General features: G+C 39.1%; 1 protein-coding gene across 2 annotated transcripts in view; it reads right to left on the reverse strand.

The window, feature by feature from the left end:
* Nucleotides 1-381: 381 nt before the first annotated feature.
* The window catches only part of LOC115228168 (ankyrin-1), a 72,282-nt gene continuing 52,706 nt past the window's right edge, over nt 382-19,957 (reverse strand). For both annotated transcript variants that reach the window (XM_029798815.2, XM_036514793.1), the window contains exon 2: nt 382-3,102. In XM_029798815.2, the coding sequence (XP_029654675.1) occupies nt 1,275-3,102 (1,828 nt within the window). In that variant the 3' untranslated portion in view covers nt 382-1,274. The remainder of the gene's footprint in view (nt 3,103-19,957) is intronic.

Consider the following 19,957-nt stretch of genomic DNA (forward strand, 5'->3'; position numbering starts at 1 on the left):
CCTGAAAGGATGAATGGCAAACTTGAGCTCAGCAGTATTTGAACTCAGAACACAAAGAGCCAGAAGATATGCAGCTAAGCATTTTGTCCAACATGCTAATGATTTTGTCAGCTTGCTACCTTACACACACAAGCTTCTTTCAGTTTCCATCTGATTCCTTCATTAAGCATTGGTTGGGTCATGGGTTATAGAAGACAATACTTTCCAAACGTGCTACAGGGTGGTACTGAACCCAAAGCTACATGATTGAGAAACCAGATGATTTTTTAATCATACCTGATAGTGAAAAAAAATAAATGAATTTCTGTACTTGGGCTTCAACTTTCATTGGATTTCAGTAAATCACAAAGGCATTAAAATAACAACTAAAATACAATTTAGTGACTATGTCAGAATATAGAATTTATTCTTATATATATATAATTTATATGTGTGTGTATGTGTCTATATACTTATATACAAGATGGGATGTAGCTTTAAAAGTAAGCTTTAAGATTGTAGAAAGCAGATCTTGTTTCAGGAAGAACATCCGTAGTTTAAGTTTTTCATTATCCATTAACTCTGTAAAACCACAGGATATCTTTAGTTACCAATTTTGATTTCTTTTAACTAGACACAAAGTAAATAGAGAAATTGTGACGTTCATGGTTTTCAAAAGGGCATTAATGGCATTTAACTGGGAAACTAAAATCATTTTCATGGGCTTGACTTGCCGAAAGCTAACCTCTCATTCGATGATGAATGTCACATATGTATGTGTTACTGTGTTACTAACAGTGATGTCTGATGTAAACATGAGACCTCAACTTCATAGGGGCAGAGAAATGTAGCATTGAGACATTCATGCCTTTCTAAAAGACATTAGAAGCATAAGTGCATTGAAATAACTTCAACTAGGAATCAAAACTAAGTCACTGACTTGATTTGTTGGGAGCTTACCTTGTGGTACTCACCACTTTTCATTAGCAATACTGACAAAAAAAAAAATGAAAGTGAAAGCTAAGCTTTAATTCCCAAACAGCTAGATGTCTGAAGAATCTACTAATGGTAAAGGCATTAGCAACAATTAAACTTTAAATGATTCTCAGGAGTTGAAGGTTTCTTTCTCTTCATTCCTCTCATCCTGTTTCTGTTCAACTTTAATCCCTTTAAAGTGAAATATATCAAAATGTTCGGATTATCTCTGAATCCTACAAAATATGTTTTTTTTCTCTTGGCAAGAATAGTCAATTTAAAACAGCTTTTGAGAGTAGTGCTAACGAAAAAAATAATATTTATATTATTTCCTTAACTTCTGATTGCCAACCATCGAAATCACTAAATAATAAATAGTTCTTGATTTTTAATGGAATTTCCAAGGCCTGTATGTCATTAGAAACTTTCCCACCCTTACCAAAAGTAGTGCGGATGCACTGCCTACAGTGTTCCATTAATGGCCTGGTATTACAAGAAAGAGTCTGTACCATTTCTATGGTACTTTTGTTCACAGATGGCATTTTACGTAGAATGTGTAAATGACTTCGAAATGCGTTTAAAGCTTTTGACCCATAAGCTTTTGCAAGCCAGATGATCAATGTCTCTTTTTGTTGATGAAGTACATGTTCCAGAGGACTACAAGGTCCACAGGACTCCAAGAAAGTAGAAACCTGATTTGATCGAGCATTGGCAAGCAGCAATACTTTGGCCATATCAAGGTTTAAATTATCAATAGCAAACCAAAGTGGTAAGGTACCCACAGCATCTTCAATATCTGGGTCTGCGCCATACTGCAGGAGTAATACTACAAGTGGGAAGTTGTTATAGAAAACTGCTTCGTTAAGTGCTGTCATTCCATGCAAGCCTCGATGATTCACCTTACAACCATAGTCCAGCAAAAGTTTTGATGTTGAAATCTGTTGATGTTTTACAGCATTTACAAGTGGCGTAATCCCATCATAGTTCTGTGCATCAATGTCAAAACTGCGTTCAATGAGAAACTTACAGATTTCTGTGTTGCCACCAGCAGCAGCAAAGTGCAGAAGCATGTCACCATTGGAAGTTCTTTCATAAATATCAGCACCATTAGATATGAGGAATTTCAATACATCCATATGCCCTTTGCTAGCCGCTACATGAAGTGGAGTGCAGCCAAGAACATCTTGTGCGTTAATGGAGGATCCAGCTTCAAATAGTAATTTGCAGCATCCCAGTTTTCCTCGTTCAGAAGCCAAATGTAGTGCTGTGCGTTTGTTATAAGCAACCATGTTGATATTGCATCTATGCTGCACCAATAGTTCAACGATTTTATCATGACCATTAAGTGAAGCCATCATCAGTGGAGTGAAACGACGAATGTCTTGTGCATCAATCTCAGCCCCATGCTCAAGCAACAAACAGGTGCATTCATAGTCTCCATGTTGTGTGGTCAAGTGAAGTGCAGTAACTGCACTGTGGCTCATATGATTCACATCACAACTTCGATTCAGCAGCATTGCTAAAACCTGATAATGGCCTTTTTCTGCAGCACACATCAATGGAGTATTACCAAAGTTATCCTCACTCTCAACATCAGCTTTAGCAGTCAATAAGGTCTGACAACAATTAATATGGCCATTACTGGCAGCCATGTGTAGAGCACTTGCTTCGTGAGATCCTCCTCGACGTACAGATGCATTCCATTTGAGCAAAAGTTTCACAATATGATCATGACCATTTGTTGCTGCTAAAATCAATGGTGTATTGTCTTCAGCATTTTCAGCATTGGCTTCAGATCCAGACTCTAACAAAGACTGACAACATTCTAAATGTCCCTCACTGGCACTGAAGTGAAGAGCTGTGTTCTGTAAAGGGCCAACACTGAGATCAATTGTACAATCCCAGCGAATGATGAGATCAAGGATAGGGTTTTGTCCATATTTGGAGGCTGTTGCCAAAGGTGTAAACCCTTCAGAATCTAACATATTGCATGATATTCCAGCCTCTAAAATTGTTGCAGCACAATTGATGGATCCAATTTTACAAGAAAGAATCAAGTTCACCTTCAATTCATCTTCGGTGATCTCTTTAGCAGATATCATTCGGCGAAGAGTTTTGCTATCATCTTTATAGAAAAGTTCTCGTATTCTGGAAAAAGAAAAGAAAAAAAATTGTTAAATATAGAGAATAAAAAAATTGCCATAAATTAAGTTAATTTAAAACAGTGCTTCTCAAACATTTTTAACTACTGTTGAAATTTATAAAAAAACCAAAAAAGATGAAGACAGGTGTAGGAACAACAAGCAGGTGTATTAGTTTGACACTCAGGAAAAATGAAGTCTTTTATGTTTCAAGCCTATGCTATTCAACAGAAAGGAACAAGAGAAAATAAACAGAGAGAGAGAGAGAGAGAGAGAGTGAAAAAACTATTGCTTTTTTTTCTTTTACTAATATTGTTTTCAATGCTACCCCTGTCATCTGCTACGATTCTATGTCCCACCATCTGGAGTAGTCATGTACAACAAGGCACTTGTCCCTGACCTTCATACATATTTTAGCTCAGTGGTTCTCAACCAGGGTCTATATGACCCTTGAGGGTCCATATAAGATTTTATTGTTAAAATTGATGTGCAATACATTGGTTATACTTCTACAATTCTTTTATTCTTTTATATATTTCAGCCTTGAGGCTGCAGCCATGCTGGAGCACTGCCATTTTAAAAAGAAGGACAAGGTTCTGGCAATGCACAAAATATTATTTTTTATATACAATTCTTAGTAATATTTAATTGTGAAAATATAAAAGGATTTTTTTAAAACATTGAATGGCTTTGCAGGGTCTAGTAGAACAAAATAGGAATCAAAAGGGTCTACAGACAAAAAAAAGAGTTGAGAACCATGAGTTTAGCTTCTCGACACCTGGCACAAAGTCACCTCCCTCAATACTGCACCCACCTGCCAGCGTCAAAGAGTGTTTGTCCCACAAATTACTTGGTGTCCTCACCATACTGGTGCCATGAAAAAAGGCACCTGGCACATTCTATAAAGTCGTTTGCATTAGAAAGGGCATCCAATTGTAGAAACCTTGTCAAAGGAGACAATGGAGACCAACACAGCCCTCAGGCTAGTCAGATCTTCTCAAACCATCCAGTCCATGCCAGCTTTGAATACAGACTCTAAAAGATGATAAATGTGATACAAATAATGTCAAGCCAGAGTAATTTAGTTGATGGTACTAGTTAGATATTGGTGACTACTTAGCATAACACAACTCTACATTATTATCATCATCACATTTTGACATCCATCTTCCATGCTGGCATGAGTCAGATGGAATTCACTGAAGGAGATTTTCTACAGCCAAGATGACTTCCTGACTCTAAATTCTAAGAGAAATCAGCTCCTGGATTCATACACCACAAATGAACACAATATCAGGGACAATAAACATTTGCAAGACCTTCTGAAGATTTAAAGGATGATAAATAAAGACACTTTCCTTCACAACCTGGATATAAAGTACCTAGCCAATCAAAATTAAATTAAAACAAGAAAAAGAACATATACACAAAGGTACAGAAGCGACTGCATGGTAAGAAGCTTACTTCTCAACCACATGGTTCCAGGTTCAGTCCCACTGCATGGCACCTTGGGCAAGTGCCTTCTGCTATAGCCTCAGGCTGACCAAAGCCTTGTGAGTAGAGAGAAACTGAAAGAAGCCAGTCATATTAATCTGTGTGTGTGTGTGTGTGTGTGTGTGTGTATTTGTGTGTCTGTGCTTGTCCTCTCAATATTGCATGACAACCGATGTTGGTGTGTTTACATCCCCATAACTTAGCAGTTTGGCAAAAGAAACCAATAGAATAAGTACTAGATCTACAAAGAATAAGTCCAGGGGTCGATTCGTTCGACTAAAGGCGGTGCTCCAGCATGGCCACAGTCAAATGACTGAAACAAGTAAAAGAATAAAAGAATACATACATACATTGTATACACACACATACACAGATACATACAGTCATACATATACAGGGTGTTTAAAAAATCTCTCTACAGTAAGTATTTTATTGCAAAATAAATATTTATAAGATGGTATAAGACTACAAAAAAATATATTAGGCTTTACAAGGCTTTATAAAAACTTTATTAAGAGGTGTTGAAAGTGTCGTCCTTCATTTTCAATACGTAAGTTGACTCTTCTAACACATGTTTTGATGTACATCTTGGAGAGTCTGACTCAGTATGAAAAAAATTCCCTGTGGAGAGACTTCTTGAACACTCTGTATACGTACAAACATACACATATATATTCTCTAATTAGTGTCAGTTATTAGAGTGTAAATGTGCTTAGACACTGCCATCATGAATATTAGTTCATTTCATTAACTCCAGCACATACTTCAGCCAGGTATTTATTTTATCAAATCTCTATGAAACAATTACCTGTTTAAGGTCAAGAGCTGCACCTAGAGACCTCTAGCCTTTATTTTCCCCTTTTTTTACATGAACAGAGGCACATATAAGCTTCCATGCCATTTCTGTCTGTCAAATGGCATTCACAGAAAAATGGTTAAACTGATGCTACAATAGAAGACACTTGCTCAAAACACCACATGGGGTGATCGAGCCTTTAAGGTTTGGACCAAAAAGGGCCATATGATTGCAAAGCAAAATATTAACAACACACACATCTATATCATATATACAGAATATGGGGGTTTAGTTCACTGATGATCAAAATGAATAGGTACACTGGGTTAAGTGCTGTAACGGATTATCAGGGATCCAAACTTGTAACTGAGACGGGAGTTATGGATCCATTTTAGGTTTCCGATTTAGCAGATATATATTTGTAGAGTTTGTTGTCCTCATTCACAAATGTATATATAATATATTTATATAGTAACAAGTTTGCTTTCCAATCACATGGTTCCAGGTTCAGTCCCACTGTGTAGCACCCTGGGCAAGTGTCTTCTACTATAGCCTCAGACCAATCAAAGCCTTGTGGGTGGACTTGGTAGATGGAAACTGAAAGAAGCCCGTCATATATAATTTTATATATCTAAGTATGTGTGTGTGTCTTTGTGTTTGTCCTGACCCCACCACTTGACAACCAGTGTTGTTGTGTTTACATCCCCATAACTTAGCAATTTGGCAAAAAAGACTGATAGAATATGTACCAGGCTTAAAAACAATAAACACTGGTGTTGATTCATCATCATCACCATCATCATCATCATCTTATTTAACATCCACCTTCCATGCTGGCATGGATGAGATGGCTCAACAAGAGCCAGTCAGGCAGAAGCTTGCACCAGATCTCTGTGTCTGTTTTGTCAGGGCTTTTATGATTGAATGCCCTTCCAAACACCAACCACCCAGCAGAGTGGACCGAGTGCTTTTTACATGGCACAAGCACAGGCGAGGTCAGTTTTTGTATGGTTTTTATAGCTGGATGCCCTTCCAAATGCTAACCACTTTACAATGTGGACTGGATGCTATCTAAGTGACACCTGTATTGACAGGGTCAACAAGTAACTCACAAGACAAAGATTCTTTGAGAAAGGAGGAGGCATTGGAGGAGATGATCTTGCCGCAGATGATGAAAGGTTATAGTGAGACAGCGATGCAGAAACAGGTGCCTTGCTATAGAGGAGGTACATGGTTACCTGGCCAGAGAGAGAGAGAGAGAGGGGGGAGAACAGGAATCATAGAATTAATATTCTTCAAGGTGGTGCCCCAGCATGGCCAAAGTCTAATGACTGAGACAAGTAAAAGATAAGAGATAAAAGATATATATATCCATAGTAGAGTGGATTGATCAAGTGAGCGGTAGTATTGATGATGATGATAATGATGATCATGTCAGACAATTATTAAGTAGCTGTGAACTGACATTTAACATACCTCAGTCTGTTTACAATATAAACTGTCTTGAACTACTAAACAATGTGCCAAAAGTTGATCTTAGTTTTTGTCCCTTGAGCTGCCAGATTGTGTGTGTGTGTGTGAGCACATATGCATGTATGATGAGTCAGAGAAGTTGAGTAAGATATGAATATAATTATTTACAATAAGAAAAATAGATAAACAAATAAATTAACCAGATTTTTATCTTAACTAAATAACAGTCAGCATGTGGTTATTTTAAGAAAACTATCAACTATCATCAACATGAAAGTACTACTATTTTATTGACTACATCCTCTTCTAAACACTGCTCTTCTTACCAGGAGGGTAGACCTGTAGAGCTCCACATTTAATGTTCAAATAGGTATCTATGTATCATAGTGAATGTATATACACTGCTGATAGGCAAGATACTGAACTTTGTCCAGATTACATTCTCACTAGCTGCTACCAGGAGGACTTTTTTCTTTCATACATTCATACATACATACATACATACATACATACAAACAAACAAACAAACAAACAAACATATGTATATGTTTGAAGTGGTGTACAGATTTTATATATTCAGAATAAGATGGTAATAATTATTTAACTAGCACTTTCATCTCATTTCAGAGATTCATCAGGAATGATTTTTTTTAACAGAAACTTTAGACCTTTTATATATACGCAAGTTAGTTGAAAAAATCTGGAGTTGAATAGGGAAGAGAATGTTCATTGTTATTTTGAAACTGTGTGTGTGTGATAATTTTTGGAGACTTGGTTAGAGGGAGAAAAAATGGAAAAAAGAATAAAAAACACATTATATATATAAAAAGCACCATCCGACCGTGGCCGTTTGCCAGCCTCGTCTGGCACGTAAAAAGCACTCACTACACTCATGGAGTTGTTGGCATTAGGAAGGGCATTCAGCCGTAGAAACATTACCAGATCAGACTGGGCCTAGTGCAGCCTTCTGACTTCCCAGACCCCAGTTAAACCGTCCAACCCATTCCAGCATGGAAAGCGGATGCTACACGATGATGATGATGATATAAAGTCGGGATGCATAGCATTCAGTTATTCCATAAATGAAAAATGCATTACATACCACAAAACGTACATATAGGACAGACATAGAAGGGCTCTAATCTTTCTTCAGTTATTGATCAAAAATATTAATACTTAGTTTCGTGCCTTTAATGATAAAGGCATGAAACCAGGTATTAGCATTTTGGGTCGATAACTGAGGAAGGATTAGTGCCCTTTTGTGTCTGTCCTACATGTACGTTTTGTAGTATTTAATGCATTTTTCAATTATATATATGTATATATATATATATATATATATATATATATATATGTATATATATATATATATATATATATATATATATATTTTAATACATCACATCTATAAGAGATTTTATCTCAGCAAAAAAACTTATTTTATCAACCCTGATAAGATGAAAAGCAAAATTGATATCAGTAGGATTTGAACTCAAAACATAAAGAACCAAAAGAAATACCACTGAGTAGTTTGTTGGATATGTTAACAATTCTGCCAGCTTGTTGCCTTAAAAAAATAATTTTTTTCTAATTTTTGGCACAAAGGCAACAATTTTGAAGAAAACGGGTACGTCAATAACACCAATCCTAGTGCTCAGCTGGTACTTATTTCATTAACTCTGAAAGGATGAAAAGTAAAGTCGACCTGGGCAGAATTTGAACTCAGAATGTAATGAGTTGGAAGAAATATCACAAAGTATTGTTTCCAACACACTGGCAAGTCTACTAGCACACCACCTTAATAATAATTAGTTGTAATTATGATTGTAAACTTTATTTCTCAATTATTCAGAAGAATGACTTAAATAGCTATAGTAGTAATACATAATACAGTTACCGCCCTTTAAATGTGTGTGTGTGTGTGTAGCTAAAATACTCTCTGAGGAAATTTGCCAAATTACATTAATCCTATTGCGCCTTGTTCCTGCAATAGCAGGAATAGCCTACGCGTAATCGTTACCAGATCCTCGTTAAAGTGGTAATGAACAACACTCATAAAAAAGAAGATAAAATACTAGAATTAGACAACCGATCACATTGCAGCTTTGTAATCAAGTGTATTTATAACTCAAAGGGTATCCCCCGGAGCAGTTGTTTATTTTTGCTTTTAACTGGAAAAAAAAAAAAGATTTTAGTGATGAAATGAGCATGTGAGGAACCTAGCACTTTGTCTGGTAAATGAGCAAAGCCTACACTCTTTATAGTTGATGAAAATTATTGATGATATTTATTCGTTAGACAAAGAGTTTACCCTTACGCAGACAATGAGAATGATGTGGGCACTAAAACTGGTGAAAGTGATGAGGGAAATAGAGATTCAGGGGGACAAACACAGTAGTTGAGAGAGATAGGTCTATTATTATTATTTTTTATTTTTTTTTTTTGTGTGATTCTGTCCATTAGCTTGCCTGCAATTATTACTCTTGAGCTGTGTATACAACTATTATTTTTTTTTTTTTAGCTCAGGATTCCTGGGACTTATCAACTCTCTCAGGCCCAGGTCTGAGAGAGTTGATAAAAGCAATTACTGCTATCTCACGTGGAACCATAATACCCAGTAATATTGTACCCACACTGTTTCCCATTACAGTAATCCCTCGACTATCACAGGTGTTACATTCCAAACCCCCACCCCCACAATAGATGAAAATTCACGAAGTAGAAACAGTACTGTAGTGCATTTTTTTTCATTATTTTTATAATTTGTATATATTTATTTTATTGTAAATGCAAAACAACACCACGGAGAAATCGATGGAAGCTTAAATAATAAACCCCAATAGGTGAACCATGATACAGTGAGGGATTGCAGTATTACAATCTACTAAACAGTTAAATAGCTACTAAATGATTTTCTAGATTGCTACCCTGAATAAAGAGGTGGAGGGGTGGGCAGGGTTAGAAAGGGAATATAACTGCCACAGTTTGTCAACCCCAGAGGATGTAAACATCTCCAAATAATGGATTTGACCCTGGAATGTAAAGACAACCTACAGTTTGTACCAATCTGCTTTCAAGTAATTAACAAGCAAGATAATTGATTATTATCCGGCTGCTTTGGAAAGGTAGATCAAACTTGCTAATTTTGTTTAATTAATGAGCAAGCTGCAGCAACTAAATAAACTATGAAATTAATTATTTCTGCTTTGTTGCTTGTTGTTTTTCTTTATCTCCTTTCAGGTCACCAAGCTGCTGGCCTTCATTTTGACCTCATTGATGAAGTTGACCTCAATACAATCTAGCAAGAGCCTTTGAGCAGTTGCTTAAGCTGCTAGAAATAGCAACAAAAAATTCCCTGACATCACATCTTCTCAACTTAATAAAAAAAAATCAAGAGGTAGTGAATATAAAAGGATTGGATGGCCATAGTTGGAACATCTGTGATTATTGATCTACTCAATAAGAGTCAAACTGAGGTTGGACAACAAACTTCCAATGAATATTATTGTCATATGTCAAGTTCAGAGATTAACAGTGATAAAGAGCTCAAACTCAGTTAATTGAACCAGGTTCACATCCTGCAAAAGGTCATATTATTTACAGAGGAAATATCATCAATTTATGTCTGCTTTCTATGCTGGCATGGGTTATATAATCATCATGGTTTAAATCATTTCTTGTTAGAAGCTATCACCCTCATTTATCTGTATCATTTGGCTTGGTTTCTACAGCTGGTTTGCCTTCCTATTGCTGACCACTTTATAGTACAGATAGGATGCATTTTCTCGTAACACCAGCACTGAACAGGTTAAATAGCTCTTGGTGTAACAAGACTAAAGAGATTTCTCAACTCTGCACATTTGCTGTTCATCTACCAACCACTTATAGTGTGCACTGGATGCATCTTTTCATGGCACCTGCACTCAAGAGGTTGATCTGATCACCAATTACTCTGCAGGGAGCATGGCAGGGGTAGGCAGTTTCTTGTGGAACCAGTACAAAAAGAGAGTGGAAAATATAGACATTTACAAAATAACTGAATGATTTAAAAGTTTCTACATTTTATTACAAATTAAGGATGTGAGATGAAAAAGTAGTTGAAAGGCCTTCCCAAGCCATAGGTTCATAAAGCTGGTTTCCCAGATCCTGTAACATACATATTTCTCACCTGTTGCAGGATTAGTCATTTTTGCCAGGTGAGTGAGCAGGAACAAAATGAAATGAAGAGTTTTGCTCAAGAACAGAGGCATCATCTGGTCCAGGGTTTGAAACCACAAGAAAGAAACACTTAGAATATTGTGCTTAAATGATATTGTCAATAATATTGCCAATGTCAGGCTATGGTAGAGTGGACCACTGAGAGAAAACCAGGTGTTATAGTTCTAGGTCAGTGGTTCCCAACCTTTTCACTACCAAGGACTCCTTTTATTTAAATGAGTTTTCCCATGAACCCCTTTTAATATGTTTATCCATATATATATATCATCATCATCATCATTTAGCGTCCGTTCTCCATGCTAGCATGGGTTGGACAGTTCAACTGGGGTCTGTGAAGCTGGAAGGCTTCATCAGGCCCAGTCAGATCTGGCAGTGTTTCTACGTCTGGATGCCCTTCCTAACGCCAACCACTCCGTGAGTGTAGTGGGTGCTTTTTACGTGCCACCTGCACAGGTGCCAGACAGAGCTGGCAAATGGCCACGAACGGATGGTGCTTTTACGTGTCACCGGCACGGGGCCAGGCGAGGCTGGCAACGGACACGAACGGATGGTGCTTTTACGTGCCACCAACATGGGGGCCAGACAGAGCTGGCAAACGGCCACGAAACGGATGGTGCTTTTACGTGTCACCGGCACGGGGGCCAGGCGAGGCTGAGGCGAGGCTGGCAACGGACACGAACGGATGGTGCTTTTACATGTCACCGACATGGGGGCCAGACAGGGCTGGCAAACGGCCACGAACGGATGGTGCTTTTACGTGTCACCGGCACGGGGGCCAGACAGAGCTGGCAAACGGCCACGAACGGATGGTGCTTTTACGTGTCACCGGCACGGGGGCCAGACAGAGCTGGCAAACGGCCACAAACGGATGGTACTTTTACGTGTCACCAGCACGGGGGCCAGGCCAGGCTGGCAACGAACACGAACGGATGGTGCTTTTACGTGCCACCTACACGGGGGCCAGACAGGGCTGGCGAACGGCTACGAACGGATGGTATTTTTACGTGTCACCTGCACGGGGGCCCTGATGTTGATCGACCTCAATTTGGTTTGATCTTGATTTTGACTGTTCTCACTGGTCTTGCCGGGTTTTCTCACGCACAGCATACCTCCAAAGGTCTCGGTCACTGGTCATTTCCTTGGTGAGACCTAAAGTTCGAAGGTCGTGCTTCACCGCCTCGACCCAGGTTTTCCTGGGTCTACATCTTCCACAGGTCCCCTCAACTGCCAGGGTGTGGCACTTTCGCACACAACTATCTTCAGCCATTCTCATCACATGACCATACCAGCGCATACGTCTCTCTTGTACACAACAACTGATACTTCTTAGGTTCAACTTTTCTCTCAAGGTACTTACACTCTGTCGATTATGAACACTGACGTTACACATCCATCGGAGCATACTAGCTTCATTTCTTGCGAGCTTACGCAAATCCTCAGCAGTCACAGCCCAAGTTTCACTACCATGTAGCATGGCTGTACGTACACATGCATCATACAGTCTGCCCTTTACTTTGAGCGAGAGGCCTTTTGTCACCAGCAGAGGTAAGAGCTCTCTAAACTTTGCCCAGGCTATTCTTACTCTAGCAGTTATACTCTCAGCGCACCCGCCCCCGCTACTGACTTGGTCACCTAGGTAACGGAAACTATCAACTACTTCTAGCTTTTCTCCCTGGAAAGTGACGGAAGTTGGTCTCAGAGCATCTTCAGTGTTAATTGTTCCTGAGCATCTGCCACATACAAAAACCATCTTCCTAGTTAGCCTTCCTTTGACATTGCTGCACCTCTTATGTGTCCATAGCTTACACTTGGTGCATCTTATAGAGTTTCTACCTACACCTTTTCTACAGATCGAGCAGGGCCATCTACCTGAAGGCGTTTGTGATTGGTCTACCTTCCTACTTATTAGGACTTTGGTTTTGGCTAGGTTGATTCTAAGGCCCTTCGATTCTAAACCTTGTTTCCATACCTGAAACTTCTCCTCTAGTTCTGATAGAGACTCAGCAATTAGAGCAAGGTCATCAGCATAGAGGAGCTCCCAGGGGCATCCTGTCTTGAATTCCTCCGTTATTGCCTGGAGGACTATGATAAATAGGAGGGGACTGAGGACTGAACCTTGGTGGACCCCAACCTCTACCCTGAATTCTTCACTGTACTCGGTGCCAACCCTCACCTTACTAGCAGCGTCTCTGTACATGGCTTGTACAGCTTTCACTAACCATTCATCTATCCCTAGTTTCCTCATTGACCACCAGATGAGGGATCGGGGGACCCTGGCGAAGGCTTTCTCCATATCAACAAAAGCCAGGTATAGGGGCTTGTCTTTGGCTAGGTATTTCTCTTGCAGCTGTCTTACCATGAAAATAGCATCAGTAGTACTTTTCCCTGGCACGAACCCAAACTGCATCTGATCTAGGCTAACTCTCTCTCTAATTAGTTGGGCTATAACCCTCTCCGTAACCTTCATTACCTGATCCAGCAGCTTGATACCCCTGTAGCTATTTGTATCTAGGGCGTCACCTTTACCTTTGTAGCAGCTGACTATTATGCTGCTACACCAGTCATTGGGAATGACTCCTTCGTGTATCACCTGGTTAACTATACGGGTGACTAGGCTATAGCCAACACTACCAGATATTTTGAGCATCTCTGCAGTAATTCCTGATGGGCCTGGGGCTTTCCCTGTTTTCATGCTTTTAATTGCCTTATCTACTAAGGAACTGTCAACTCGGATTGCTGGTCCCTCTGTTGGGTCAACATTCGGCAGACTCTCTTTATCCCATTCATTTTTCTCATTCAGCAACCTTTCATAGTGGCTTCTCCAAACCTCTCTCTTTGCATCCTCATTTAGCGCAAGTGAACCATCATCCATGCGAGCACACTTCTCTCCTACCACATCACGGTTCTCTCTCACACACTGTCTTGCAACACGAAATACCTCAAGTCTTTCATCCTCACGGCGCAGGACATTGGCAAATTTTTTCCTATCTGCTTCCCCTCTGGCTAAATAAACCTGCCTCCTAGCTTCCCTTCTTGCAGTCTGATACACTTCCCTGCTACCACCGTTCTTCCAGTCCTTCCAAGCCTGTTTCTTTTGTCTAATAGCCCTGTCAACAGTATTGTTCCACCACCACGTTATTTTGGGTCTTGTGGGGACTTTGCACCAGCCACAGATCTGGTCAGTGGCTTTCAGCAGGTTGTCCCTTAGAAGCGCCCAGTTATCTTCTACCCCATGTGTAGCTATGCCCCCTTCTATTTCGTCGAAGGCTTCAAGTAACATGTCTCTAAATCTCTGTCCATTAGCAGGATCTTTAAGCTTCCAGACCCTTCTTCTCCATGTTGGTCGTCTTCTAGTCGTCCTCTTAGTCCTGATCCTAAAGTCACTGATTACCATTCTATGTTGTGGGGTACATTCTTCGCCTGGGAAGGTTTTGGCATTCATAAGCAGCCATCTTTCCCTTTTTCTGGCAAGGATGTAGTCGATTTGGCTAGTATGCTGGCCCGAACGGTAGGTGACCAGGTGGCTTGTTGGTTTCCTGAAGTTAGTGTTGCAAACCATAAGACTATTCGCATCACAGAACTCCAGCAGCCTGGTTCCCTCCTCATTGCGAGAACCATAACCATAGCCTCCATGAACTCCATAGAAGCCCTCAGCATATCGTCCAACATGCCCATTGAAGTCACCAGCCACAAAGAGAAGGTCCCTGTTGTTCGTCAATGAGGTGGTCTGCAGTAGGGTGTCATAGAAACTGTCTTTCTGTCCATCGGGTAACCCTGGCTGAGGGGCATAGGCCGATATAATAGTTGCTAAACTATGATGGAGCACTAATCTAATCTTCAATATTCTGTCACATACTCTGACTACCTCGATAACTTTATCTACCCATTTTTCGGCAATAAGCATACCCACTCCCCCGACTCCTTCAGTATTCCCGGCCCAGAAAATTTTATACCTCTGTCCTTTACCTGTGAGGAACCTAGCAGAACCTCCTCTCCACCTCACCTCTTGAATACAGCATATATCTACACACCTCCGTTCAAGCAATTCGACGATCTCACCAGATCTGCCTTTCAGTGTGCCAACGTTGAGAGTGCCAACCCTGAGGAAGTGGGAGGCAATGGACCTAGTAGCATCATGAACCTGAAAAGATATATATATATATATATATATATATATGAAATTTTGAATTTAGTTCATGGACCCCCAGTACTACCTTTGCAGAACACAGGTTGAGAACCACTGTTCTAGACACAGGATGAACCATCATGGTTCTTGGGCCAATAACCTCGTAACAAACCAGTAGAATTACTTTATGTGCATAGATGTTGTACACAAACAAACACCTGCACACAAAAGTAAACATGCAGAGATACTGGCTTTAGTGAACCAAACACACACATACCTGCACTGACATCTTTTTTATTGGTTTATGAGAATTTGATAGAGGGGAACTGTGTGGAAACCTGTTTGTGTGTGTGTCTTTGTGCTTGTTTTTAAACAAACCAACACTGCTTGACAACCAGTGTTGGTTTGTTTACATCCCCATAGTCTAGCAGTTCAGCAAAAGAGACAGAAAGAATAAGCACCAGATTTCTCAAGAAATAAGTACTGGGGTTAATTTGTTCAATTAAACTGCTTAAGGCAATGCTCCAGCATGGTCGCAGTCCAGTGACTGAAACAAGTAAAAGATAAAGAAAAAGAAGAAAAAATAAAGTAACAATAATGTCCACAATTAGAAATTCAAATATCAAAATATACCGAACCATCTTAGTTTGAGAAGCATCCACAAAGAATGAAATCCACAAAACACACACTATTCAATAGACTAGAATCCTGAACACCCCCACATAACTGAAGGTGGACTAACCAATTACAATATATAAGAAATGAGTGAACTGTCAGGGGGAGTTATTGACAGGTGTTAGTTCGACCGTGTGTGTTGGTTCACCAGTTGGTAGCTGAACAGTGAATACTGAGTATCATACCCACATCTGAGTAATACAGATTGCATCCTGTTTTAACATATATTTGTGTAATACCATTTTACACCAGACATGTATACCCATGTCATAACACTTATATACACTGGTTATTAACTAAGAATTATGCCTTCACCATGGTCTACCATTCACTTCATTCATCTCTAACCTCATCACTAACCATCTGTCACTTTCCTCCCACATTCATGCAATCTTTTCCCACCAGCCCTTTCAGATTTTCTGTCCCCATTATCTCTTCTACTCATCTTTTGTTTTTTGAAGATTTGCCCTGACATCTTGACAGCATTATCTTAATCTCTCTTTCCAGTTACTCTTGCCCACCCCTACAAAATGTGAGGTAGCCATGTATTTCCACTACAGCAAAAAACCTGCTCCTGTCCCCCTGCCATACTTTAACCTCTCAACCACTACTATCAGCTGAGGAGGGCTTTTCAGTCTTGCGAGTAACATGGCAACCTCACTAATGCTGGTGCCACAAAAACAGTACCCAGTACACTCTGTAAAATAAGCAGTTACATTAGGAAGGTTATCTAGCCATAGAAACCATGTCAAAGCAGACATTGGAGCTCGAGGGCTTATCAGATCATGGCAAACTGCTCAACACATACCAGTATTGAAGACAGCCATTAACCTTTAGCATGATGTAAGCAAATCATGTTACCATATGAGTTTTCTCCCCTCTCAATACACAAACAGCTACAGGAGCAAAAGAAAACTCATACAGCTAGATGATTCACCTGAATATGTCAAAGGTTAAATGATGATGATGAGGAAGAGGATGAGTCTTGAAGAGAATGAAGTTAGTTCCTACACAGCATATTACTCTTTTTAAGCCTCACACCAAACAGTACATGTGGACTTCATCCCTAAGACCAGCTTCTTGCAGCTCTTACTCTCTGTTTTTCTTTTTCTCCCAGCCTACATGTTTCTGCTAAATACTAATCTATAATATTTTATAACTAAATACCTTTCCATATTTTTTGCATACAAGACAGTTCTCCTGGTCAGTGGCAGATATAGGTAACATACAATGCTCAGGAAGTATACAGCCTTTCATAACATTTTGTATGGCATGCATGATATTACCTTTCGATTAATATAGCACTGGTGATGGTGCAACGTAAAAAGTACACAGAACACTTTGTAAAGTGCTTCTGGCTATAGAAACCAAGCTAAAACAGACTATGGAAGCTGATGTGACCCCTGGCCTTGCCAGCTCCTGTCAAGCCATTCAACCCATGCCAACATGGAAAATGGACATTAAAGGATGACAATGATGATGGATTAATATAAAAGTCTGTGTTATTTTTTTAATTTGTTGGTTTTATTATGCAAGGAATGTTTCACTCACATATACACAAGGAGTTCACTCAACTGACCTCACACTCATACACTGATAGCTAGCTAACACTCATACTCTATCTCTCTCTCTCTCTCTCTCACACACACTTTCCTAATACCTAATTACTCTCACTTCCATCATCAGCTTAATACCATCAATGTCTATATCAGCCTATTTCATTACATACATAAACTCTTTCACATAATTTACTCACCACTTAAATAACTCTGCCCATATCATATTTGCAAGGTACAACAGCAGTTAACCTGCCTTGACTAAAGACAGCTTTCAGTGCTATCCACCACCACTCCTATATACATATATATTAACTGTTTTACAGGCTAGCAAGAGATGCTCTTTAACCCCCAGACAAGCACCATCCATCTCATCTTTTTGAAGACTGTATTAAATAAGTGTGTCCTTTCTTTTTTAAAAAAGGATGAGTTTAGTTTGAGAGAGATCTAACTGCTTTTGCATGTAGGCTAAAGTGATAGATCGGAAACTATAGCACTTGCCATGCTGGAGCAATTGTTTTTAAAGTTGGGAGCTCTTCCTACAATGAATTGTGAAATGAGAGGAGCTAGTTGGGCAAACTGAAATAAATAGAGTTGTGTGTCTTGCCCAACAGTAACATCATGTCTGCTGTAAGGTCTGAACAAATATTTATATTTTTTGCATTTGTGTATTAGATTCGGTTACTGAAATGTGGCCATGCTGGGGCAGCGTTTTCAAGGGAGTTATTCAATTTTCCGGAAAGAGTTATTCAATTTTTCAATCTGGTAATTTATTTTGTTAGTCTCTATTTGTTTCTTCAGAAAAACTAAATTGCGTGTATCTTAGTTTCCATATTTATATTTGTTTGTTCATATTCTGTAACCTGGCATTACAACAAATTGAGATCAATGAAATAAGTACCAGCCTTATTATTCAACCACATCAGCCCTGACTATTTGGGTCAATGTGATCGACTAAACCCTTCAAGGGCTCAGTCCAATGACAGAAACCATTAAGAGATTAAAAGAATACCATTACATTTTTTAAAGTAAAATCCTTTTGTTAATTCATGTTCCAAATACCAAATTAACAAACCGTTTAATGAAGTTTATTAAACACTTTTAAATCCTTCATTGTTTTTAGAATTGATTCACACATAAGATGTGTTTTGTTAAAAATATGATGACAATAAGTGTTGAACATGAGTAAGGTGTTTGATGATTTTATAACTGCAAGACAAGGATATTGAATGAAGATGAAGAAAACCTGTTGAATATGTAACTTTAGTTTGTATGAAAAATGGAGGCGACAGATGAGATGTGAAGAAAATCTGTTACATATGTAAGTTTAGTTTGTATGAACAATGGAGGGGACACATGAGATTTGAGGGTGCTTGGCATTGACAGTGTTAAGTGATGTGTAGTAGATGAGATAGCTATGGTGGGATGAACACATGGTATGTGTGAACCAACTAATCAACTACTACACCTGCAAGATAAGGCGAATGCAGTAGGAGTTTGATAGCAAGAAGATAACTGTGACACGCAGATATAGGAAGAAGATTATGTGAGGTCAAACGAGAGGATGGTGGGGTTTCACAGACAAGATGAAGTACCAAGTGGGAATGAGGGGAGTGAGAATACACTCTACAAACCAAACAGCATGAAAAAAAAAAAACATATCAAAATATATTAAAGATGATTGATGATGCTGATAGTGATAAAAATGAAAACATCTAAATGTATATCTCGAATCTAGATCAGAGACAACATCAACTTTCCTTTTGATACCACTATGAAGGTAGCAAGCTGGCAGAATTGTTAGTATGTCAGACAAAATGCTTAGTGGCATTCTTGCAGTTCTTTAACATTCTGAGTTCAAATCCCAGCAAGGTCAACTTTGCCTTTCATCCTTTCAGGGGTCGATGAAATAAAATACCAATCAAACACTGGGACTGATGTAATCAAGTTGGTACCCATTAAATTTCTGGGATTGTGCCTAGATTAGAAACGATATTATATCAAAGTATAGGTACAGGTATGGCGTGGTAAGAAATCTGCTTCCTAAATACATGGTTGTCAGTTCAGTCCCACTGTGTGCCACCATGGGCAAGTATCTTCTACTAAAGCCTCAGGCTGATCAAAACCTTGTGAGTGGATTCGGTAGACGGAAACTAAAAGAAGCCAGTTGTGTGTGTGTGTGTGTGTATGCATGTGCACACGTGTGTGTGCGTGTGCGCGTGTGTGTGTTTGTCCTCCACCATCGCTTGGCAACCAGGCTAGAAAATACATACATCTATTGGTGTCAATATACTGAACTAAAAGTTTTCAAAGTGGTGCCCCAGCTTGGCCACAGTAATAACTGAAACACATAAAAGACAAAAAAATAAAGCTACCACTGTTCATCAGAGAAGCTACACAAGCAAGAAGTGGTGTTGTAGTGAATTTCAAATAATAAATTACATTAAAGACTACATTAGTTATGGATTATCTTTCAGCTGATAAACTGTGCAAGGCTGTGCAGCTTACCTCCATCTTTTTCATT

The sequence above is a fragment of the Octopus sinensis genome, linkage group LG2, assembly GCF_006345805.1.
Source record: "Octopus sinensis linkage group LG2, ASM634580v1, whole genome shotgun sequence".
NCBI lineage: Eukaryota > Metazoa > Mollusca > Cephalopoda > Octopoda > Octopodidae > Octopus > Octopus sinensis.